Source organism: Ostrinia furnacalis, unplaced genomic scaffold, assembly GCF_004193835.3.
Source record: "Ostrinia furnacalis isolate ACB-3 unplaced genomic scaffold, ASM419383v2 OfSCF0710, whole genome shotgun sequence".
NCBI lineage: Eukaryota > Metazoa > Arthropoda > Insecta > Lepidoptera > Crambidae > Ostrinia > Ostrinia furnacalis.
The window spans coordinates 1,788,438-1,808,541 of record NW_021130949.1 but is presented as its reverse complement, the minus strand read 5'-3'; the positions used below and the strand labels follow the sequence as shown (position 1 = coordinate 1,808,541).

Below are 20,104 nucleotides of genomic sequence, written 5' to 3'. Positions count from 1 at the left end.
ACACAATGAAGAGACAAGTAACGAAAACACATTAAAGAGACAGTAACGAACACATAATGACAACTGTTTAATGAGTAGTACGTACTAATACTAGGAGTAATTCAATTTCAAATTACCTAATTTTTTATTAAAATTTCTTTAGCGAATAGAATCGCTTCTACTCTTCTAAACTAAATTTTAATTAAACAGTTTGAAAAAATCGTGGGTTCGAGTCCTGCCTTAGGCAGGCTGATTTAAAATACCTAATTTTTTTTTAAATACATATATTTTAAAACGATAGATAATAGTCGAGCGATGAGTGCATCGCCGCCCAGCGTAGAGTTCAGCTTGGGCGGGCGGCTGCGTGCGGCAGTCCGCGGCGCCATGTTGGGCGGGTCGCGTGCCTGCCTTCTGGCGGCAGCGCTGCTCACCGTGCTCTACTCAGGTACTTGCATTATACGATTAATAACAAACCATTAAAGGAAACATAATCAAATCAAAAAATGGCTGCTAGAGTTGCACTTTTTATTTTAATTAGACAAAGTTTCTTCACAATATCTCTCATTTCAACTTATTAGAATTAATGATCAAAGTTATTAATTGAATTTGTGTTAATAACAACTGTTTAAATACTTATAATTAAATAAGCCGCTTCATAAACTTTAATTTATTTATTTGATGTCTCTAGAAAATCACTGCTTCGCGTATAAAATAAATCTTTCAGTAAAACCAGTATGCATTAATATTTGTAAGAGTCGCAACTGCACTGGTCTACTAATTTTACAGCCAGTTAATATTGTACAGTTATAAAAGTATTATTATTTAACGATTTAATGAAATTAAGCGATGTTCCGCTCTATAAAATGTTGACAAGTATCAGATGTGACATTTATCTCACGGCTGTTCCCTTATTGATCTGTCGTCGCCGCACAGCATCACGGGCGGAGGATGTTTTCTTACGATGTGTTCAAAATAAAACTATACTTATGCTGCTGAATTAGTTACCCCATCTTCGTATAAAATCGATCAATGATTCAGTTTCTCTTCTCTAGAGAATCTTTTGTTTTTGAATCACTTATTTTAGTCTTACACAGAGCAATATAAAAGCTTTTCTGTTTTGTGATTTGACTTTTGCTTAATTATTTTCATAATTTAAATTTGGTAGGTATACATACTTTCACATTCTTAGTTTCTATCACAGTTTCTCTGCACTCCCATATTCACTGCGAAGTTTTTTTCAATCATATTAAAATGTAAACAGCACCACTTTTCCCGTGGTCGTGCACCTAAAGTGGCTATACTAGCCTGGTGTTGATGGTGATGAAAAAACACGTAGCATATTTTTTTTTTTTATTCCAGGATGGTGCTCGGAAGACGAGGAGCGGCTAGTCCGCGACCTGTTCCGTGGGTACAACAAACTCATCCGCCCTGTGCAGAATATGACCCAGAAAGTCGATGTGCGATTCGGACTCGCTTTTGTACAGCTTATCAACGTTGTATGTATCACATTTGTATTAAAGTTGAAAACTAAATCTAAGAAACCATAACCTAGCATGTAGGTAACCGTTTGCCTTATTTTCAGAACGAAAAGAATCAAATCATGAAGTCGAACGTATGGCTGCGTTTAGTATGGATGGACTATCAGCTTATGTGGGATGAAGCTGATTATGGTGGTATAGGCGTGTTACGTCTACCTCCCGACAAGGTTTGGAAACCTGACATCGTGCTATTCAACAAGTAAGTGCTAATTACAGAAAGTCAATTAGCATTTTATGAATTTGATATTAAAAATAATTGGCCNTTGCAATATGTGATGACTGAAGTCCGTTGTTGATGATGATGGTACCTGGGGCGATGCCAATCTGGTTCAATTTAACGCGTCAAAAACACAGGCGTGTCTGTTCTCCGCCAAACGAAGTCCATTCCTTATGGCTCCAACATTCCGAGGTGTGCCTGTTAAAATCACCGAGCGACTGCAACTTTTGGGCCTTGAAATGTCCAGTAAGTTGAACTTTGGGCAAGTACATCGAATCCATAGCAAAAACTGCTGCCAAAAAACTTTGTATCCTCTCGAGGGCAAGGCAGTACTTCTCCAAGAAGCAAAGGCTGCAGCTTTATAAAGCACAGATCCGACCTTGCATGGAATACTGCTGCCACCTCTGGGATGGCTCTGCCAAGAAACATTTGGCTGCTCTGGATTCGGTGGAAAGACGTGCCAGAAGACTTATCGACAGCCCCACCCTTGTCGAAGCGTTTTACAGGCTACACTTCGGAGAATGTGAGAAATAATTACACAAACTAATTCCACCAGACCCCTTCCATCATCGGGGAACCAGACGCAGGTTAGCGTACCATCCCTATATTGTTGACATTCCACCAGCTCGCACTAAGCGTCTCAATGACTTATAATGCGAACAGCTAGGGACTGGAATAAAATTCGCTGCCTGCTGCTGTCTTTCCCGAAGACTATAATCCGGGCCTTTTCAAGGCGAGAGTGAATAGGCACTTACAGGGCAGATATGTACCATCCTAGACTGCATCCCACTTAACATCAGGTGCGATTGTGGTCAAATAACTGCCTTGTTATGCATAAAAAAAACCTTCATTCTATTTCGTAATGTAGACAGTAAAAATTTCCAAATTGCGTTGTTGTGGACAGGGGCCCGAAACGAACGAAAAAAAGGGGGCCCGAAACGAGCTGTGCCTAGGGGCCCCGATATGGTTAATCCGGCCCTGTATTTGTTACAGCGCTGACGGTAACTACGAGGTGCGATATAAATCTAACGTTCTCATATATCCAAACGGCGAAGTGCTATGGGTACCACCTGCCATTTATCAGGTAATAAATATTCGATAGGTATTATTTTAACCTTATCTTTAATACACGAGCTAACTAGGTACTGTATGTATTTATGTTTATATTGCAGAGTTCTTGCACTATTGACGTGACATACTTCCCGTTCGACCAGCAAACTTGTATTATGAAGTTCGGGTCGTGGACGTTCAACGGAGATCAAGTGTCACTCGCGCTGTACAACAACAAGAATTTCGTGGATCTCTCCGATTATTGGAAATCGGGAACGTGGGATATAATCGAAGTACCGGCTTACTTGAATATTTATGAGGGAAACCACCCCACCGAAACTGATATTACATTTTACATCATCATCAGACGGAAAACTTTGTTCTACACTGTGAACTTGATTCTGCCTACTGTTTTGATTTCGTTCCTTTGCGTCCTCGTATTCTATCTGCCTGCTGAAGCTGGTGAAAAGGTAATACTTTACCTTGCATCTGCCATGAAATGCTGTTTTCAATTCAGAATTCAATTTGTTTAATACATTTATCTTTCAGGTAACTTTGGGTATCAGCATTTTACTGTCACTGGTTGTGTTCCTGCTACTGGTGTCAAAGATTCTTCCGCCGACTTCGCTCGTGTTGCCTCTGATAGCCAAGTATCTGCTCTTCACATTCATCATGAACACCGTCAGTATTCTTGTAACTGTCATCATCATCAACTGGAACTTCAGAGGTCCAAGGACACACAGGTACACTAATATTTATCACTTTTGTATCATGAAATTGAAAGTGTCGCTGATTTAAACGTCGTATTTACAAAAATGTAAGTTGAATCATATCTAAAGAGACACAATAAACTTCACGCAACTCACCAATGCTCGACTAAGTACTGGTACATAAATTAAAATACGTTATCTTTTGGAATTACTATAAATAAATCTTCTAAGGCTGATAGATATCCACCGTGGTGATATTAAACCGCTACACAGCTGCTAACAGTAATGTTTTAAATATTTATAGGACCTGTTATGCAAAAGCCTTAGCGAATCATTATGTTCTCAGGATGCCCCTGTGGATACGGAGCGTCTTCCTGCATTACTTGCCCGCAGCGCTGCTCATGCGGCGGCCGCGCAAGACGCGCCTACGCTGGATGATGGAGATGCCTGGCATGGGCGCTCCGCCCCACGCTGCTGCACCCCATGATTTACCAAAGCACATAAGGTTAGTTTTAATTCATATCTTTAAGTAAACTTACCTACCTAAATAAGTAGTTAAGTAAGACACTGTGGTACTAACTGGTATGCCCTATTATGGGTACGATCTCGCAATAATATAGCTTGACGTGTGTTACCGTTTGTACCTATACCTACTTAAAAATAAAAAATGAGTAAAATACAATTTTCAGGTTTAGGTACTACCTACTTTCATTCTTACCTTGTGTTTAATTTTCAGTGCTATTGGCGCTAAACAGAGTAAGATGGAAGCGATGGAACTATCGGATCTTCACCATCCAAACTGCAAGATTAACCGCGCAGCCGGTGGAGGTGGTGAAGTCGGAGCCCTAGGCGGCCTGGGAGCTCTTGGGGGCTTGGGCCTAGGCGGGGAGAGACGGGAGTCCGAGAGCTCAGACTCACTGCTCCTGTCGCCTGAAGCAGCTAAAGCGACTGAAGCTGTAGAGTTTATTGCAGAGCATTTGAGGAATGAAGACCTGTACATTCAGGTAAGTTTCTTTTTTATTCACTGACATTAAGGTAGTACGACTCTAGTATTTTCCATTCATCGTTAAACTCTAGAGTATTATAAGTACGAGATTACCTACTTCCGGTAAATAAGTATTTGTCCGTTCCTTGGTAGAAACAAGTACCGGTTATTGCCACCAATAGAGATAGTAAAAATAAAACCAAGGCAAATGCCTGTTATGGCAGCTCCAACCAACACAACTACTTCATGGTAGTAACTTAGGTACCTTACAACTTTCCAGACGCGCGAGGATTGGAAATACGTGGCTATGGTGATCGACAGACTACAACTTTACATCTTCTTCATCGTCACCACGGCGGGAACGGTCGGCATCTTGATGGACGCGCCGCACATCTTCGAGTACGTCGACCAGGATCGAATCATCGAAATTTATCGAGGGAAGTAAGGAATCTCTCTCCAATACGGCTTCAATCTAGGCTTCCATACCAGTATTATTTTTAAGGAGTAAGAGTAAAGTAAAAGAAGTCATCCACCTACTACAGGAAAATTAAAGAATGGAAATCTTTAATTTGAAATGTATGCTTGCCAAGGTAGAGTTTTAGGTTAAATTTCTGTTGAATTATTTGAATTTTCAATTAAAATAAATATCTGGGTAGATACACTCGACAGCAAATAAATCGAACCACCCGCGACAAGCATTTTCAAACGTATGCATCCCTACTTACCACCAATATTGGCACCATTTAAAAGCCTAGTTCTAAACTTCATTTTATTAAAGGAAAGGTTTAAACCCCAAAAATGTGTCTTTACAAGGATCCAGAGTCACTTCTTCAAAAAATAGGTAGTTACGCTATAGCCATTTTTTATAACTATAAAACTGTTAAGTTGGGATTAATCGCTATCCATCTGTTAAAGAGGACACGTGTGATCATTATTTGGTTTTATAACCATAAAATTTGGTCTAATTGATCCCAGAGGTGAGCCCAAAGTGAGGTCTTTTTTCAAGTCACATTTATGGAATATGGTAATAAAAAAAAAGAAATTAAATGTGTTTTTCTTTAAGGATAGTTATTGGGCTTTCAAATAACACCAATATTGTTGGGGCACCATTATTGTGTCAAAAGAAAATCTTTAAAGATCGCGTCGCGGGTGGTGCGATTTATTTGCTGTCGAGTGTAGGTACATAACCACTAAAAGTACCAAGCCTATGTCTCTCTTCCTGAAAAGTAACATATTTTTGCTCATGCGTATACTAATTTTGTATTTTCTTTAGTGAGTCTATTCTCTATCTTCTACGTATTAGTAATACATAAATGTGTAAGAAGTAGATTAATTGGACAGTAACTTATAGAAACTAAAATGGCTGTGTTCGAGAATTAAAAGCACAATAGTTACGGGTGTATAAGTTGATGTAAGTTTGTATTTTAACAACATAATATTGTTCATGTTAGTTAAGCCTCATTGTAAATAGTTTACAATATTTTAAAGAAATCGGATAAATCCTCATTATTTTTACCAATTCACAGAATTGGTTCCTCTTTATACATATATTTTTAAAATTACTGTGTTTTCTAGCTCAAATCGCTCAAGACATTGTTTCTGTTAAATATTTCTTAAAATTTAACGTTTTGTTAATTAAATTATAAGAATAGTACTAGTTTAATTCAAATGTAACCTACGTAGTTAAGTAATACACAAAATGCACTCAAGCAGAACTTATCTTCCAAAACTATAACACACTAATTAAGATTTCAATGGCATTTTGTATCGGGCTAAGTAATATTAACTGTTAGAACCGATTTCATAATAAATTGAATTAAATAAAAAGACGTACTTATTTATATTTCCTTCTTTAAATAAATTAATGGCGTCTAATGTTTGTCTTCTGCTTAGTTAGTTTTTTTCACCCACATGAGATGAAATGAAACAATTCATATTCCAGTATATTTCATTTATTTAAATCCTTCACATTGAATGGTATGTTTTACAATATAAAATGTATGTACGCAGAAGAAAAATAGAGAGAAGTGCTCTACACCAAATGTTTGGTTTCTCTAGTAAGTAAGGTTGCAAACGTGAGCGCATCTCTTTCGATAGCATTTTCGTGATCGAGTATTAGACACTTCAATATCAAGCCTTAATAGTTAAAAAATTGAATACATTCTAAGATACACTATTAACTGATCTACTTATATGTTCACTATAATATGTGAGACAAGTGTTTTATCAATCCATCAAATGTTGATTGAATTCCATGGTGCGACATTATGTAATGTAGGGACTATTATAAACTACAGAATAAATGACACTATATCCTACCCTTAAACAAATAAAATGAGCTACTTAAGTATGTGACCGTCCGAATAAGATCACATTTACCTATTATTAACATACGTATTTGTTAGCCTAGGCCACAGATAATATAATACTCCTAGGCGCAGATCACCGACCTTTAATTGGCCGATAGTTGGACCCGATTTTAATTTGTATGAAGAATCGGCCGATAGCAAATCGGTGTAATGTGCGCACTTTCATACATCTCCATATTGATTCAGCCCGACCCAACTATCGGCCAACTAAAAATCAGTGGTCTGCGCCTAGGCTAACATGGTTTTAAATTTCAAATACAGAGTTGTATATTAAAACGCAATGGTCTACTACCTAAGAAAAATCGTTAGTGTTCGTTTGCATCAAATCTTTTTTTTTTTTATTAGGGATTACAAGCTAAAATATGACACTTTCTTACGTAAATGTGTCTCTGATTTTAGTTAGGTATTCAATTTTTTTTTAAATGATAATGCAATGAATTTGTAATTTTAATTCACGATTGAAATTTGTAAACTAAACTCGAAAATAATACCAAAAAATTTACCATACAGTTAAAAATGGGACTAAAAGATTATGAAGGTTATTTTTTCATGTTCGACGTTCACGTGGAAACGGGAAGTGGAAAAGAGGGATTATGATGAAAATTAGAAAATACTAGACACTAAGCTAAAATAGTTAAAGTTAAATATAATTAGGTACATAAATTTCTAAATTCGTAAATGTAATCGTAATTTATATTCTGTGTAAATGACATCTTATAGGTTTCTCTCTCCCGCCTTTGATCCCAGGCAACGGAAAGGTGTACATTTTTAGAAGAGATTTTAGATAAAATTTCGATTGCGGTCAAATATATCTTGTTATGCATAAAATCCTGGATCCGTTTGGTGCGGGGATTTTGATGCAATTAATTAAAAAAATAGATTATATAATTACGTCTTTTTGTCATAAAAACATGACCAATGGCGTTAATGATATAACGCGTCCAAAACAAATTAGCAATGTACGGAAATAATTAAAACAAGTCCGTTCTGGAAATACCACTTAAGTCAGTAAATGATGCAAAATTCTTTAGAGGCGCGGATATGGAAGAAACTGCAGGCAATATAATAGTAATAAATAGCCTTAAAAATATACGTATTGTTTATTCATAAACATTTATTAACAACATGTAATTATTTTCATTTAAAGTCATTTTTGGTCAAGTTCAAGAAGTCTTGGAGCATATTTATAAAATACGAATTTGGAAACCGTCTTTCGCACGGGCACTATCATCGGTAAGAATGATAAAATCACTTAAGATTAATTTTTTTATGTTTTTATTACTCTAAATATTAAATTATAATTACCTTAAAAAATAAAGATAAATGAGAAGTGAAACATCACAAATGCTGAACCGTAACAAGGTAACAAAACAGGTTTACTTAGATTACATAAATTGTATAATGGATTTTTATAATGATTACATTATTGATATGCTCTACTTACAAGCTTATAAACATCGCGTTCAGTACATTACTTCATTTGTAACAATATCGATTATTATTATAATCAAGAAAAAATAGGTCACTAAAAAGCCGTTTAATCGTCGCCATCATCGTAATTGGGTGAAGTCGGAGTGTACGACGGAGAATTGGGGGAATATGTAGAGGGCCCAGCGGAGGACGGCGAGTAGGCCGGCGACGACGGCGAGTAATTGGGCGACGTCGGTGTGTACGTCTGCGATGTGGGCGAGTACTTGGTGGACGACGGCGAGTAGCCCGGAGACGACGGCGAGTAGTTCGGGGACGACGGCGAATAGTTCGGCGACGACGGCGAGTAGCGCGTGCTGCCCGGGTGCTGCGGCGACGACGGCGAGTAGGCCGGGCTCGTCGGCGAGTACTGCGGGCTCGTCGGCGTCGAATAGTTGGGGCTGGTGCCGGCGAGCGACGGCGACTTGGGCGAGTAATTGGGCGACGTCGGCGAGTACTTCGGAGAGGACGGCGAGTAGCTGTGCGAAGTCGGCGAGTAAGTCGGCGAAGTGGGCGAATACGAGGGACTGGTCGGCGAGTACCCGGGCGACGTGGGCGTATAGTTAGGCGACGACGGAGAGTAGCTGCGCGAGGTTGGGCTGTAGACCGGGCTGGTCGGCGAGTAGCTGGGCGACGACGGCGAGTAGCCCGGCGACGCGGGCGAGTACGACGGACTGGTGGGGGAATACGACGGGCTCGTCGGCGAGTACGAGGGGCTCGTGGGCGAGTAGCTGGGGGAAGTGGGCGAGTAGCTGGGAGAGGTCGGCGAGTAGGCCGGGCTCGTGGGCGAGTAGCTCGGCGAGGTCGGCGAGTAGCTCGGCGACGTGGGCGAGTACGAGGGCGACGTGGGCGAGTAGCCGGGCGACGTGGGCGAGTAGCTGGGGGACGTGGGCGAATATATCGGGGACGTGGGCGAGTAGTTGGGCGAGGTGGGCGAGTAGGAGGGGCTGGTGGGCGAGTAGTGCGGGGACGTGGGCGTGAGGCTGGGCGACGCGGGCGCGTACACGGGGCTGGTGGGCGAGTACGAGGGCGAGGCGCCGGCGGGCGAGGCGTAGGGCGACAGCGGCGGGCCGGGCGAGCCGGGCGAGCCGGGCTGCGGCGACCACGCGCTGTACGCCGGCGACAGCCCTGAAGCATCCGACGCTCCGGACGGCGAGAACGACGGCCCGCCGGGAGTCATGCTGCTGCCGACTGGAAACAAAGTTGCATGTTCAGTACTGATGCTCAATTCATTCCAAATCATTTAAATATTTTTTCCAAACCAATTCATTTAGAAAAAAAAGTAAAAAAGGATTTATTATTATGTGTTTCAGATCGATCCAGAAATGAGGAGATCCGTAGGAGAACCAGAGTGACTGACATAGCCCGCAAAATCGCTAAAATCAAGTGGCAGTGGGCGGGGTACAGAGCTCGTAGAGCTGATGGCCGCTGGGGCAGGAAAGTTCTTGAGTGGCGACCACGAGCCGGAAAACGTAGCGTGGGCAAGCCTCCCACTAGGTGGACCGACGATCTGGTGAAGGTCGCGGGAGGTGCCTAAATGCGAGCGGCGCAGGACCGGTTTGTGTGGAAATCCTTGGGGAATGCCTTTGTTCAGAAGTGGACGTCTTTCGGCTGAAACTAACGAACGAACGATTATGTGTTTACCTTGTCCTGGAGACCACACGCTGCTGCCGTATCCCGGAGTGTTCTGCGTCGACCAGGGCGTCATGAGTGGCGTCATCGACGGGGTGCCGACACCGAAGTACATGCCGCCCGCGACTCCGACGCCTAATCCTCCCATTTCCATTCCGTGTTTACATTTATCAGCGTCGAGAAGTAAATCGAAGCATCCTGAAACCAAAGAAACGGCATTTAGAATATACAAAATTAAGTAAATTTAAAGCAACACGTTATACAAATCAATGTTACTAGAATATCAAAGAAAAAAATCTTACCGGTTCCCATACGGGGCAATTGACCCATAATAATGTTCTCAGACACGCCTCTCATAGGATCGACTTCAGCGTGGCTTGCAGCGTCCAAAAGTACGTCGACTGTTTCTTCGAATGAACATCTCATCAAGGCACCAGTGTCTTGCCTGTTGATACCGTGACGAGTGATAGCCATAAGATGACCTTTAGCAGTCATGACGTCACAAAGCAAAGCGAGATGACGGTAGTTCACGTAAAGACCGTAGAACTGCAGCACAGCGTTCATTTCTTTCTCTACTGATTTTCGGACAGCCTCTATTCCCAGTACTGTGAATATCTCACAGATGTCGTTACTGAAAGTCCTAACGGGATCGACGTCGCGCTCAGACAATACTTTCATCAGAGATGTACCGTCAGTTTCCAACAACCATTCAGCGATGGCTTTGAATTCACCCTGCTCAGTGATGACGATTCGTTTTTTAGCTTCTGTCTGAGGCAGATGCATGTATACTTTAGCAATGGCCTCAATTCCTTGGAGTGTCATGTCAGACAACATATTGGCTTCAATGCACCGGAGGAACATGTCGTCTTCCATTTTGTCTACGGTTTCTTCGTCATTGTCCTGGAATTTGTTGTCTTCATTGTTCATAATTCTTATACGCAATACCAGCTTCTCGGCATTATCGTCATTGAAGATGCAATTCAAGTCATCTCCAAACCCTGCATTGATCTTTTCTGCAATCTGTTCCATAGTCAATTTCTTGTCTGTCATTCTCTTGCGGTCTAATTCAATACGCAACAGCCACGGCGAAATTTTAGTGGGATCAAAGTCCGGCATTTCGTAGTAAACATTGACGAACTCCTGATCTTCAGCAATAACTGTATTTTGAGGATCAGGGTCATAGTAGATAGCAGTGTTTGCTGTCACTTTGCGCAATGTGGTATGTTCCAGTCGGCAGAGAACGTTTTTAGCTTTCTCGGCATCTCTGGCTGCACCTCCAGTCAAGAATACGGTTAGAGAAGGAGCCTTGGGTTTCTTGGAAATGTTGATGATTTCCTTTAGACGCGGCACACCGAGAGTTACGTTTTTGGATGACACACCAGCAAAGTGGAAGGTGTTCAGTGTCATCTGGGTAGCTGGTTCTCCGAGAGACTGGGCAGCCAACGCACCGACCATTTCGCCAGGGTTTACTTGCGCCTGCTGGAATCTAGTTTCGATTTCTCCAATCAACCATTCGAAAGCTTCTGTTGAAAGCCTGTACTCCTCTGACACAAACTTGGTGCACAGAGTAGACCGGACCAAGCACTGGAAAAGCAATGTCGCGTTCTCATTAGCTTGCTTCGACAAACGATCATTTCCAGCTACGATCACGCACTTCTTCAGAAGATCTTTCACTCCTTGGATCACTTTAATGGGGCTCAAGTCTGTGGGCATCCTCATGTTGATGTGGAAGATCTTTTGCACATTCCAAATCATTCTCTTGAAGTTGCATGGCAATACAACTTTAGATTCACCACTAGGGAAAATCTGTCGCAAGATTTCTCGATCTTTGCATAGCTGTTCCCATTCGCTTTCAAGGTCTGCAATAACGTATCCAGATTCTGTGAGCTCTTTGATGATATCCTCATTGAAAATTCTCTTCAAGTACCTCTCGTTAGATGGGTCGAATTTGAATTTCTTTTCAAAAGCTTTGTTAGACAGTTTAACAGTGGGAAGATTCTGGAACTCGACAGTTTCACCGGCGAGACCGTCTTCGCCGTATCTCAACTGGATCAGTTGCCCAACAGAGTTACGGACTGTTCCGTCATAATGGACCATTACAGACTCCATAGCCTTTATCAGACGACGCTGGATATATCCTGTTTCAGCAGTCTTCACGGCAGTATCGATAAGACCTTCACGACCTCCCATAGCGTGGAAATAGAATTCAGATGGGGTCAGGCCGGCAAGATACGAGTTTTCTACGAAACCTCTAGATTCAGGACCATAGTCGTCTTTGATGAAGTGGGGCAGTGTTCTCTTACGAAAACCAAACGGAATACGTTTACCTTCAACGTTTTGTTGCCCTACACAAGCAATAACCTGAGAAATATTAATGTTGGATCCTTTGGAACCTGCCACCACCATAGCCTTGAGGTTATTATATTCTGTCAGAGATTTCTTAGCAGAACCACCAGTTTTGTCACGAGCGTCGTTTAGGATACGATTTACTTGATTTTCGAATGTCTGTCTCAGTGTATTACCAGGAGTGGGCTCCAACTCCATGTTGTGGGCTTTTTGAATGACCTCTATGACATCATCTTTAGCTTTGATGATAGCTCGCTGAATTTCTAAATAGGTTTGGGGATCAGCAATTGTGTCTCCGATTCCGATTGAATGGCCTTCTAATAGAAGCCAATTGTTGATTACAGTCTGAATGTTACCATAAAATCGTCCAGCAGTTTCATGACCCAACTCCAACATGCAGATGTGAAGCAGAGACCCTGCTGAGGCACCAAGTGATTTCTTACACAAAATACCCATAAGTAGTTCTCCATGTTCCACAACTACTTTTGTGTCTCCGGGTGAAATCCATTTGTATGGTCCATCATCTTCTTCATCTGGATGAGTAGAGTGGGTTCTAATCATGTTTACATTTCCAGGAATGATCAAAGTAAATATCTGTTTGCCTGTCCAAAGTGGTTGAGGCTTCAAAATGCAAGGCTGTGGAATTTTACCATCCCATGTTGGCAAAAACATGAGAAGATTCATTACTTGTTCTTTGGTCAAGAATACATCTCTCTTGGTCATTTTCCTTACAGCAGTCAATGTGTCCTGTACAATACCCATGACGGGTTTGTTAGCTTGTGGCGTAATAATTTGTCGTGGAGTTATATGAATATTTTCTACTTCAGCTCTGGTTTCCATAGACTGTGGCACATGTAAATTCATTTCATCTCCATCAAAATCAGCGTTGTATGGAGAAGTACAACTCAAATTCATACGGAATGTGGACCATGGTAGCACTTTAACTCTGTGCCCCATCATACTCATTTTGTGCAGAGTAGGTTGACGGTTGAAGATTACAAGGTCATCATCCCTCAGATGCCTTTCCACTTTGTAGCCATATTGCAGATGTAAATCTGATGGCTTAGGATGAAACCTCAAATCTATCCTCTCTCCATTTTCCCTAACAATGTATTTGGCACCTGGGTACTGAGCATTACCACGCCGTACAAGTTCTTGCATTCTGTCAATGTTGAAAGGAGTGACCAACTCTGGGAAGGTCAAATTTTGTGCAATAGACCTGGGCACTCCTACTTGGTCAATACGTAAATTCGGGTCGGGCGTGATTACAGTACGTGCAGAGAAATCTACACGTTTTCCCATCAGGTTTCCTCTGATTCTGCCTTCTTTTCCTTTCAGACGGGCTTTAATTGCTTTGAGTGGTTTTCCAGACTTCTGCATGGCCCTGAAAGAGATAATGAATTTTAGAAATATTCTTGGAAACTCATAAACAATAAGTCATTTTATAGATATTATAGACTTACCTTGGCATTCCAGGCATATCATTGTCGACAAAAGTGGCAACATGAAACTGTAGCATTCTTATATTTTCAGCCAGGACATGAGCTGCTGCTCCTGACTGTTCATTTCGCATCAATTCATTGTTTGATTTGATGATGTCAGCAAGTTTGTGTGTCAAGTCATCCTGATTTTTAGCAGCCCCAAACATAACGACTGCAGGCCTTACTGACAGTGGTGGAACTGGGAGCACTGTTACGATCATCCAATCGGGCCTTGCAAATTTAGGGTCCATACCCAGTATGAAGGATTCTTCATCTATAAATTGAGAAAAATATGTCAGTTTACAACTTATCAACAAGGTTAAGAATGCAAAAATACTTGTTTAAGGAAAATACATTTTAATTGCATGTAAGGTTGCCAACCATATGTTTTAATTTAGGTTACATTGTAGTTTTCCAAGTAACCTAAATTAAAACATATGGTAGTTTTGTTGTCACCATATTATGTGTGCCATGCCATGCCATGGAAACAAATATGTACTGTGTGGTGACTTCTGAAGAAAAAGGTGAATTCTATGCTTGCTAGTTGGCAACCCTAATACATAATATACATAAGCATGATATTAATCATTTTGCAATAAATAAGTTAGATTGAGCAGTACCAACACACCTGTTATGTGTTTGAGAATTTCCCACACTCGCTCTGCAGTAATTATAATCTTTTTTTCCTGTGTGTCTTCATTTGCATGTTTCCATTCTGCTGTGAGATCTAACCCTTGCCGTCTGATGGAAGGCTGGTAGTGACCGCAACCGCCATGACCGGAGCCTCTTTTACCTTCTTCACCCTCTTTTCCTAAGTCCATGTCTTCACCTCCTTCGCAAATGTTTTTGCCTTTACATAAGTCATAGACGTAAGTCAGTCTTTTACGTGGCTGTCCTTTTGATTTCATAACCACTTCTTTTATCTTTGGATTTGTCTAAAATAAACAATCAAAATATAATTGCTAACATAATTAAATTCAGTTCATAAACTAAATATGAATAGTATTGTTTTGTACAACAATATGAACTAGAACAGCAATTTAAAATAGACATCAACAAAAGTGAAAGGTCACATTAATTGAAATAATATTGCATCATGCATGAGGTTCCAAAATTATGAAGGCAAAGAAAGTGGAACCAACTCATGTCATTGATATTTTTGGAAAATATTTGAAATCTCAATAAGTAAATAGAACAGTGTATGTCAAGGCAAGGTCAATTTCTTTTTTGATCTAAAGGAATAATGCAATGGCATTATTCATTCACAAAAATTCATTACAATCCAGCCTAATTATACACAGTATCAAAAATTCTTAAGGTTAAGTACCAAGATCAACATGTTGTTGTAACTAAACATCTGAATGATAAGGTTATTTATTTGTATACTTACTGGGCTGACAAGCAACTTCGAACAATAAAAGCATACACATCTCAGTATTTTTATTGTTTTTGTGATGAAACCAATATGAAAGACTGGTTTAGCTAAATCAATGTGTCCAAAATGCCCAGGACACTCAGTCATATTTCCTGCACATGTCTGACATCGGGAGCTCCTGTCAATCACCCCTTGTCGAGGATCCATAAGGCCACCCAACTTTGGACGACCACCTTCCATCGTCTCGGGGAAGCGGATGCCCCCCTCCGTAACTGACATACGTCGCTGGAAAGTAATGTTATCTCAAACTTACTTTGGGGAAATACCACGCACATACCTACTATTGAGTAACATTGAGTCACAAAACTAACACGAGTTTTGCTTACAAAATCAAATCCATGTAATGGTATCGTTTAGTTATTATAAGTAAAGTTATGTAGTGTGTAGCCTTCACAATATTATTACAAGCCAGCACAGAACAATAACTGCGTGCCACTTTACATGAGCTTTTTCCTCAACGTGTTAGACATTACATGGTTTTGTTTTCATGCAAATAATTAATTAATTACATCATAGATGTAATAAATAAACAACTTACGATTTCATCTGGTGATAATATACCAAATTGCACTCTTTTTACTTGGCGCACAGGCGCCTTCGAATCGTTCGTGGTAGCCATTTTAATGGCCACTGACGACTGACCATAGACAAGTAGAGGTTTTGATTGATATACTAGCTTGGTATTGCCATAATAAAAAAATATAAAACTACTATTTAACTTTAGTAAACCCTATAGCTCGTTAGCTCAATCATAGAATAATTAAATACAGAAGTATAATATGCAAATAATAAGACTAATGTGGTAAAAGTGGCTGACTGACTAAGCTCATTATTTAAGCAAGCACCTTGGAATACTTAACTAAATATTGTTTAAAATGTTTATTAGTAAGTTGATAGTATTAATTTTGTATTTTATCTTACTATTATGTATAAGTGAACTGTAATTTTCTTATGAGAATAAAGTTCTTTAAACCTAAACCTATAAATTAATTTATTTGTAAACTTCCTGTAATCACTCATCTGTAGTATTAAAAAAAATTGAACCTATTTAGTACCTACTTTCATTTAAACGGCAGTGTTGTTTTATAATTTTTTTAACCTAAAGTTCAGACCGGAAGTCACAATAAAATTTTCACAATTAGGTATTTCCGGTATAAATGCCTCCACAGATATGTGAATCTATGAATCCATATCTGTGAATGCCTCTAAAGCCTGAGCCCCGATTACGGTAACTTTTAACGTCAACAATCCAGACACGCTTCTCGATTCTGCGATACGATTGGTCGTTCAACAGCGTACGTCAGCTGTTTTGACCAATCGTATCGCAGAATCGAGAAGCGTGTCTGGATTGTTGACGTTAAAAGTTACCGTAATCGGGGCTCAGGTCCGTGAGCACGTACAATTTTGTCCAATGACCCCAAGCTACCCATCCTTATCGCTGAGGGCTATCGTTTTAATACTTAACAGTTGGCACCCCTGGCGATTGACAGGACCTTACTCTACAGTGGCGCCATCTTGACGAGTGCAAATATGCGATAGTCCTCCTACCACTTTCGCGCTCACTCACCAGTTGGTGCCACTGTCTTCGCTACTAGCAAGTGACAGGACCTTACTCTACAGTGGCGCTAAAACGATAGCCCTCAATTGAGTGTGCGAGCGCGACAGCAACATAATTACGCGCGAGCGACAAAGATGTGTAGCTTGGGGTCATTGGACAAAATTCTACGTCCTCACAGACCAGGCTTTACATAAGACGTGATTTTACAGTGAATGCCCGAACAGCCCAAGTTGTTCCTATTTAATTTAATGACAATTTATCAGGGAATTAAAACAAACACACTAATTATTCACTATTTTATTGCAAATTTAATGTTAATAAATATACTTTGGCAGAACAAAAAATCTAGCTTTCACAAGTACATAAACAACATGCTGGTTGATGTTCTTAGTTATGGTTATAAATGCGTTTTATTAAGGTTTCGAGATTTCTGGTTATTTACACCTTACTGCTACTGGAGGCAAAGTTTGTATTCAACTCTAGAAAGTCTTTCAATAATGTTGTACGTCTCTTTTCAGCTATATCCATTTGATTTTCTAAGTCTCCTCTATGAGTGGTCTCTGCTCTTTCTACTTTCCATGATAAATTTTCTATTTCAGCTTCCAATTGAGCCTGAAACACAAAATAAAACTTAAATAGATACAAGTACATACAACTAATGAGCAATAGTAGATTACAAAGTATACTTCAGTTAACTATATCAATTGTTTACTCGTTAAGTAAACAAAGCATGTTTGACAGTATTATTCACTATTTTTATTTATTTAACTATGACCAAATCACTTACAATCTTAATAAAATAGTATAGTCATTAGTTAGACACCAATGAATATTATTAACATAATGACAAAATGCAATAACAAACCTGTTGATATTCAAACAGTTCTTTTCTAGGTCCAACTTCCATATAATATGCAAATGGGTAAGTATATTGGAGGGTGTAGCGACAGCGTTTCAAGAGCCTAGCGGAGTCCCATAGGTACTGCCAGTCAATCCAAGTACCCTCTCCTGCCATAACCTGAAATATTGGGTAAAATTATGTATAACGTAAGTTTCATTTCGATTAATAGCTAAGTTTCATTTAGAAAATAGCAGTACCTACATACCTTTTGATTAATGCGACTTTTGAGACTAGCTAAAGTCTGTTCTTCCAATTTCAAAGATCGAGCATGATTTTCCCATCTCTCATAGTAATGTAAATATTTTTTAAGAGCTTCTCGTGCCTACAAAAAATAAATTAATTTAGGTATGGATATGGATATAAGTAGGCTATACACATAATACACTTAGCCTAACCGCATACAGACTTTTTGTTGGCCGATAGTTCGGTCGGGTTGTTAATCAGTATGAACAAGTATGCAAGTGCGCACATTGGTGTCGTTCTTTATACAAATTAGAATCGGACCCAACTATCGGCCAACAAAAAGTTGTAGTCGGCTGGGAGTCATACTTGAGCATGTTGACTATCATTGGCCAAATTAGGGTCTTCTTTATAACGACTGCATTCATAATATTCCGAGCCATGCGCCTTCCAGTCACCCAAACAAACCCAGCAGAAGTCGAATCTACAAGCTCCACATTGCATATGATTACAGCCACCATTTTTTTCTATGCAAATCTGACATTTAGGGCAGTCCTGTAAAACAAATACATAATAATAATAAAAAACAAATTCTATTTCATCCTGTATGATACTGGGTACAGGCGAAATTTCCAATAACTCTACTTATTTTTCTGGTAAATTCCTGTAAAATACGATTTGGAAAACATTTCAACAAATTAATGAAAAATTGCAGTTAAGTTCTATTTTCCGTGTGCTTTTACCTACCTTGGTGTGAGCACTGATATAGTTAGCAGTCTCTGAATCATCAGCACATTTGGTCAGCCAACGTCTGATCGTAGAGCAATCAGTAGGAGCATGATGAGGAGCTCCACATGAAAAACATGTCAGCAGTTCACAGCCACGACATTCTACACGGCGAGCACCTTCACGCACCCACGCACGGAAAATCCACTACAATAATGATAATAACATAATTGACTTAGAGTACTATTTATAAATTTTTAAAATATTTGCTAGTTATACCATCAAACAATTAAATTATACCTGACAATTAGGTCCTGGACAAAATCTTAGTTGTGGATGAGATTTCACATGATCCTTAAACATAAATTGTTGATAGCGTTCACGCAGTGTTGATTTTGGAACATGAGATATAACAAAGTCTTCAGGAGCCCGTACTTCACAATCTTGAGCCATACACTGTATGGTATTTGACACACCTAAAATGTGCATAAACATAGGTATACGAAAAATTTAAAACAGCTAAAAGTACAGCTCGAAGTACTTATGAAGTGGGACATAAATCATCACNATCATCTAGCTAAGAAATACGAAGATGCAAGTTTTATGGTATATCTCTCACCTTGCATAATTTGTACTTCAAAGTGCATAGCCCAACAGTCATTGCAAAAATAATGTCCACAAGCTAAAGCACTGTATTTATGAATAGGAGGAGTGTTCGCACACACGGCGCAGACAGCACGACTTGCGCTGGCCTGCAGCAGCGAGGCCACACGGGGCTTCACACGACTATAAACCAACACTTCGTTCGCATTTTCCTTATACTTATTTATTATCTCTTGAGCATTCCATTCATATGCATGTAGCATTACCTGCAACATACACAAACTTCAGGAATTCACCGTGAAAAACAATTAACACATTATATTGAGCCTAAAATTATACAAACCTTGGCAAGTGAAGGCGTAACTTGAAGGCTGTTGCTGAGCAATTCAATCGATTCATTTAACAGCTTTTCTACCTCTTCCACTTTGAGACAGGAATATATAAAATATTCAGGATCAGATTTACTACGATCCACTGCTTCCATATCACAATCGTCCTGTTCGCCATAATAGTCGTAGTCATCGCCATCGTTGTCGGAATATTCCATATCAGATTCAGCAGACATTTTGTTTGGTTAGTTCGATTGAAAAATGCTAATATTATTGCACACTAGAACATTGACAAAAAGAGGAATTACATAAAGCACCAAATTTTAAGAATGAATCAAACTAGAGAGTAAATAAATAACAATAAAATCTATTACTTGTTTTGTAAATAATAAAACGCTAATGTGTTTGCGATGCAATTAGAAAAACTACTAAAGTCAATTTTATGTTGCTCTACTAATAATTAAAATTTCTACTAAAAATAAGTAGCTCATTACTAACTCTTTTTTGTGTTTTCTATAAAATGAATCACACGAACAGTTTTTTAAGTAACTGAAATCGTTTTTTTTAACTAACAATGAAAGCTAAAAACTATTGCTAA

General features: G+C 39.6%; 3 protein-coding genes across 3 annotated transcripts; 1 reads left to right on the top strand and 2 right to left on the bottom strand.

The window, feature by feature from the left end:
- The first annotated feature begins 361 nt into the window (after window positions 1-361).
- nAChRbeta1 (nicotinic acetylcholine receptor beta1) lies at window positions 362-5,124 on the top strand. The gene is made up of 9 exons (XM_028300282.1): window positions 362-424; window positions 1,339-1,475; window positions 1,562-1,716; window positions 2,728-2,818; window positions 2,907-3,254; window positions 3,334-3,527; window positions 3,841-3,999; window positions 4,231-4,498; window positions 4,760-5,124. The coding sequence occupies exons 1-9, from the start codon at window positions 364-366 to the stop codon at window positions 4,922-4,924; spliced, it is 1,578 nt and encodes a 525-aa protein (XP_028156083.1). The 5' UTR covers window positions 362-363; the 3' UTR covers window positions 4,925-5,124.
- Window positions 5,125-7,924: 2,800 nt separating this feature from the next.
- RpII215 (RNA polymerase II subunit RpII215) lies at window positions 7,925-15,850 on the bottom strand. Its single transcript, XM_028300235.1, has 7 exons — window positions 15,748-15,850; window positions 15,165-15,434; window positions 14,403-14,709; window positions 13,757-14,048; window positions 10,250-13,677; window positions 9,960-10,145; window positions 7,925-9,506 (listed from the first exon to the last, which is right to left on the bottom strand). The coding sequence occupies exons 1-7, from the start codon at window positions 15,826-15,828 to the stop codon at window positions 8,386-8,388; spliced, it is 5,685 nt and encodes a 1,894-aa protein (XP_028156036.1). The 5' UTR covers window positions 15,829-15,850; the 3' UTR covers window positions 7,925-8,385.
- A 1,198-nt stretch (window positions 15,851-17,048) lies between these two features.
- On the bottom strand, window positions 17,049-19,965 carry ari-2 (E3 ubiquitin-protein ligase ari-2). Its single transcript, XM_028300289.1, has 9 exons — window positions 19,881-19,965; window positions 19,521-19,786; window positions 19,194-19,443; window positions 18,875-19,050; window positions 18,596-18,781; window positions 18,218-18,403; window positions 17,874-17,990; window positions 17,633-17,785; window positions 17,049-17,379 (listed from the first exon to the last, which is right to left on the bottom strand). Exons 2-9 carry the CDS (start codon window positions 19,740-19,742, stop codon window positions 17,206-17,208), a joined length of 1,464 nt encoding a protein of 487 aa, XP_028156090.1. The 5' UTR covers window positions 19,743-19,786; window positions 19,881-19,965; the 3' UTR covers window positions 17,049-17,205.
- Between the last annotated feature and the right edge of the window lie 139 nt (window positions 19,966-20,104).

Coding starts and splice junctions, on each gene's coding strand:
- nAChRbeta1 (XM_028300282.1), top strand. CDS start 364: ATGTTGGGCGGGTCGCGTGCCTGCCTTCTGGCGGCAGCGCTGCTCACC. Junction 3,255..3,333: donor CTGCTGAAGCTGGTGAAAAG/GTAATACTTTAC, acceptor TTTATCTTTCAG/GTAACTTTGGGTATCAGCAT. Junction 4,499..4,759: donor ATGAAGACCTGTACATTCAG/GTAAGTTTCTTT, acceptor ACAACTTTCCAG/ACGCGCGAGGATTGGAAATA.
- RpII215 (XM_028300235.1), bottom strand. CDS start 15,828: ATGGCTACCACGAACGATTCGAAGGCGCCTGTGCGCCAAGTAAAAAGA. Junction 15,435..15,747: donor TATTATCACCAGATGAAATC/GTAAGTTGTTTA, acceptor ATTACTTTCCAG/CGACGTATGTCAGTTACGGA. Junction 13,678..13,756: donor GATATGCCTGGAATGCCAAG/GTAAGTCTATAA, acceptor TATCTCTTTCAG/GGCCATGCAGAAGTCTGGAA.
- ari-2 (XM_028300289.1), bottom strand. CDS start 19,742: ATGTCTGCTGAATCTGATATGGAATATTCCGACAACGATGGCGATGAC. Junction 17,991..18,217: donor ATGATAGTCAACATGCTCAA/GTATGACTCCCA, acceptor TATTTTTTGTAG/GCACGAGAAGCTCTTAAAAA. Junction 17,786..17,873: donor AAAGTCGCATTAATCAAAAG/GTATGTAGGTAC, acceptor CCAATATTTCAG/GTTATGGCAGGAGAGGGTAC.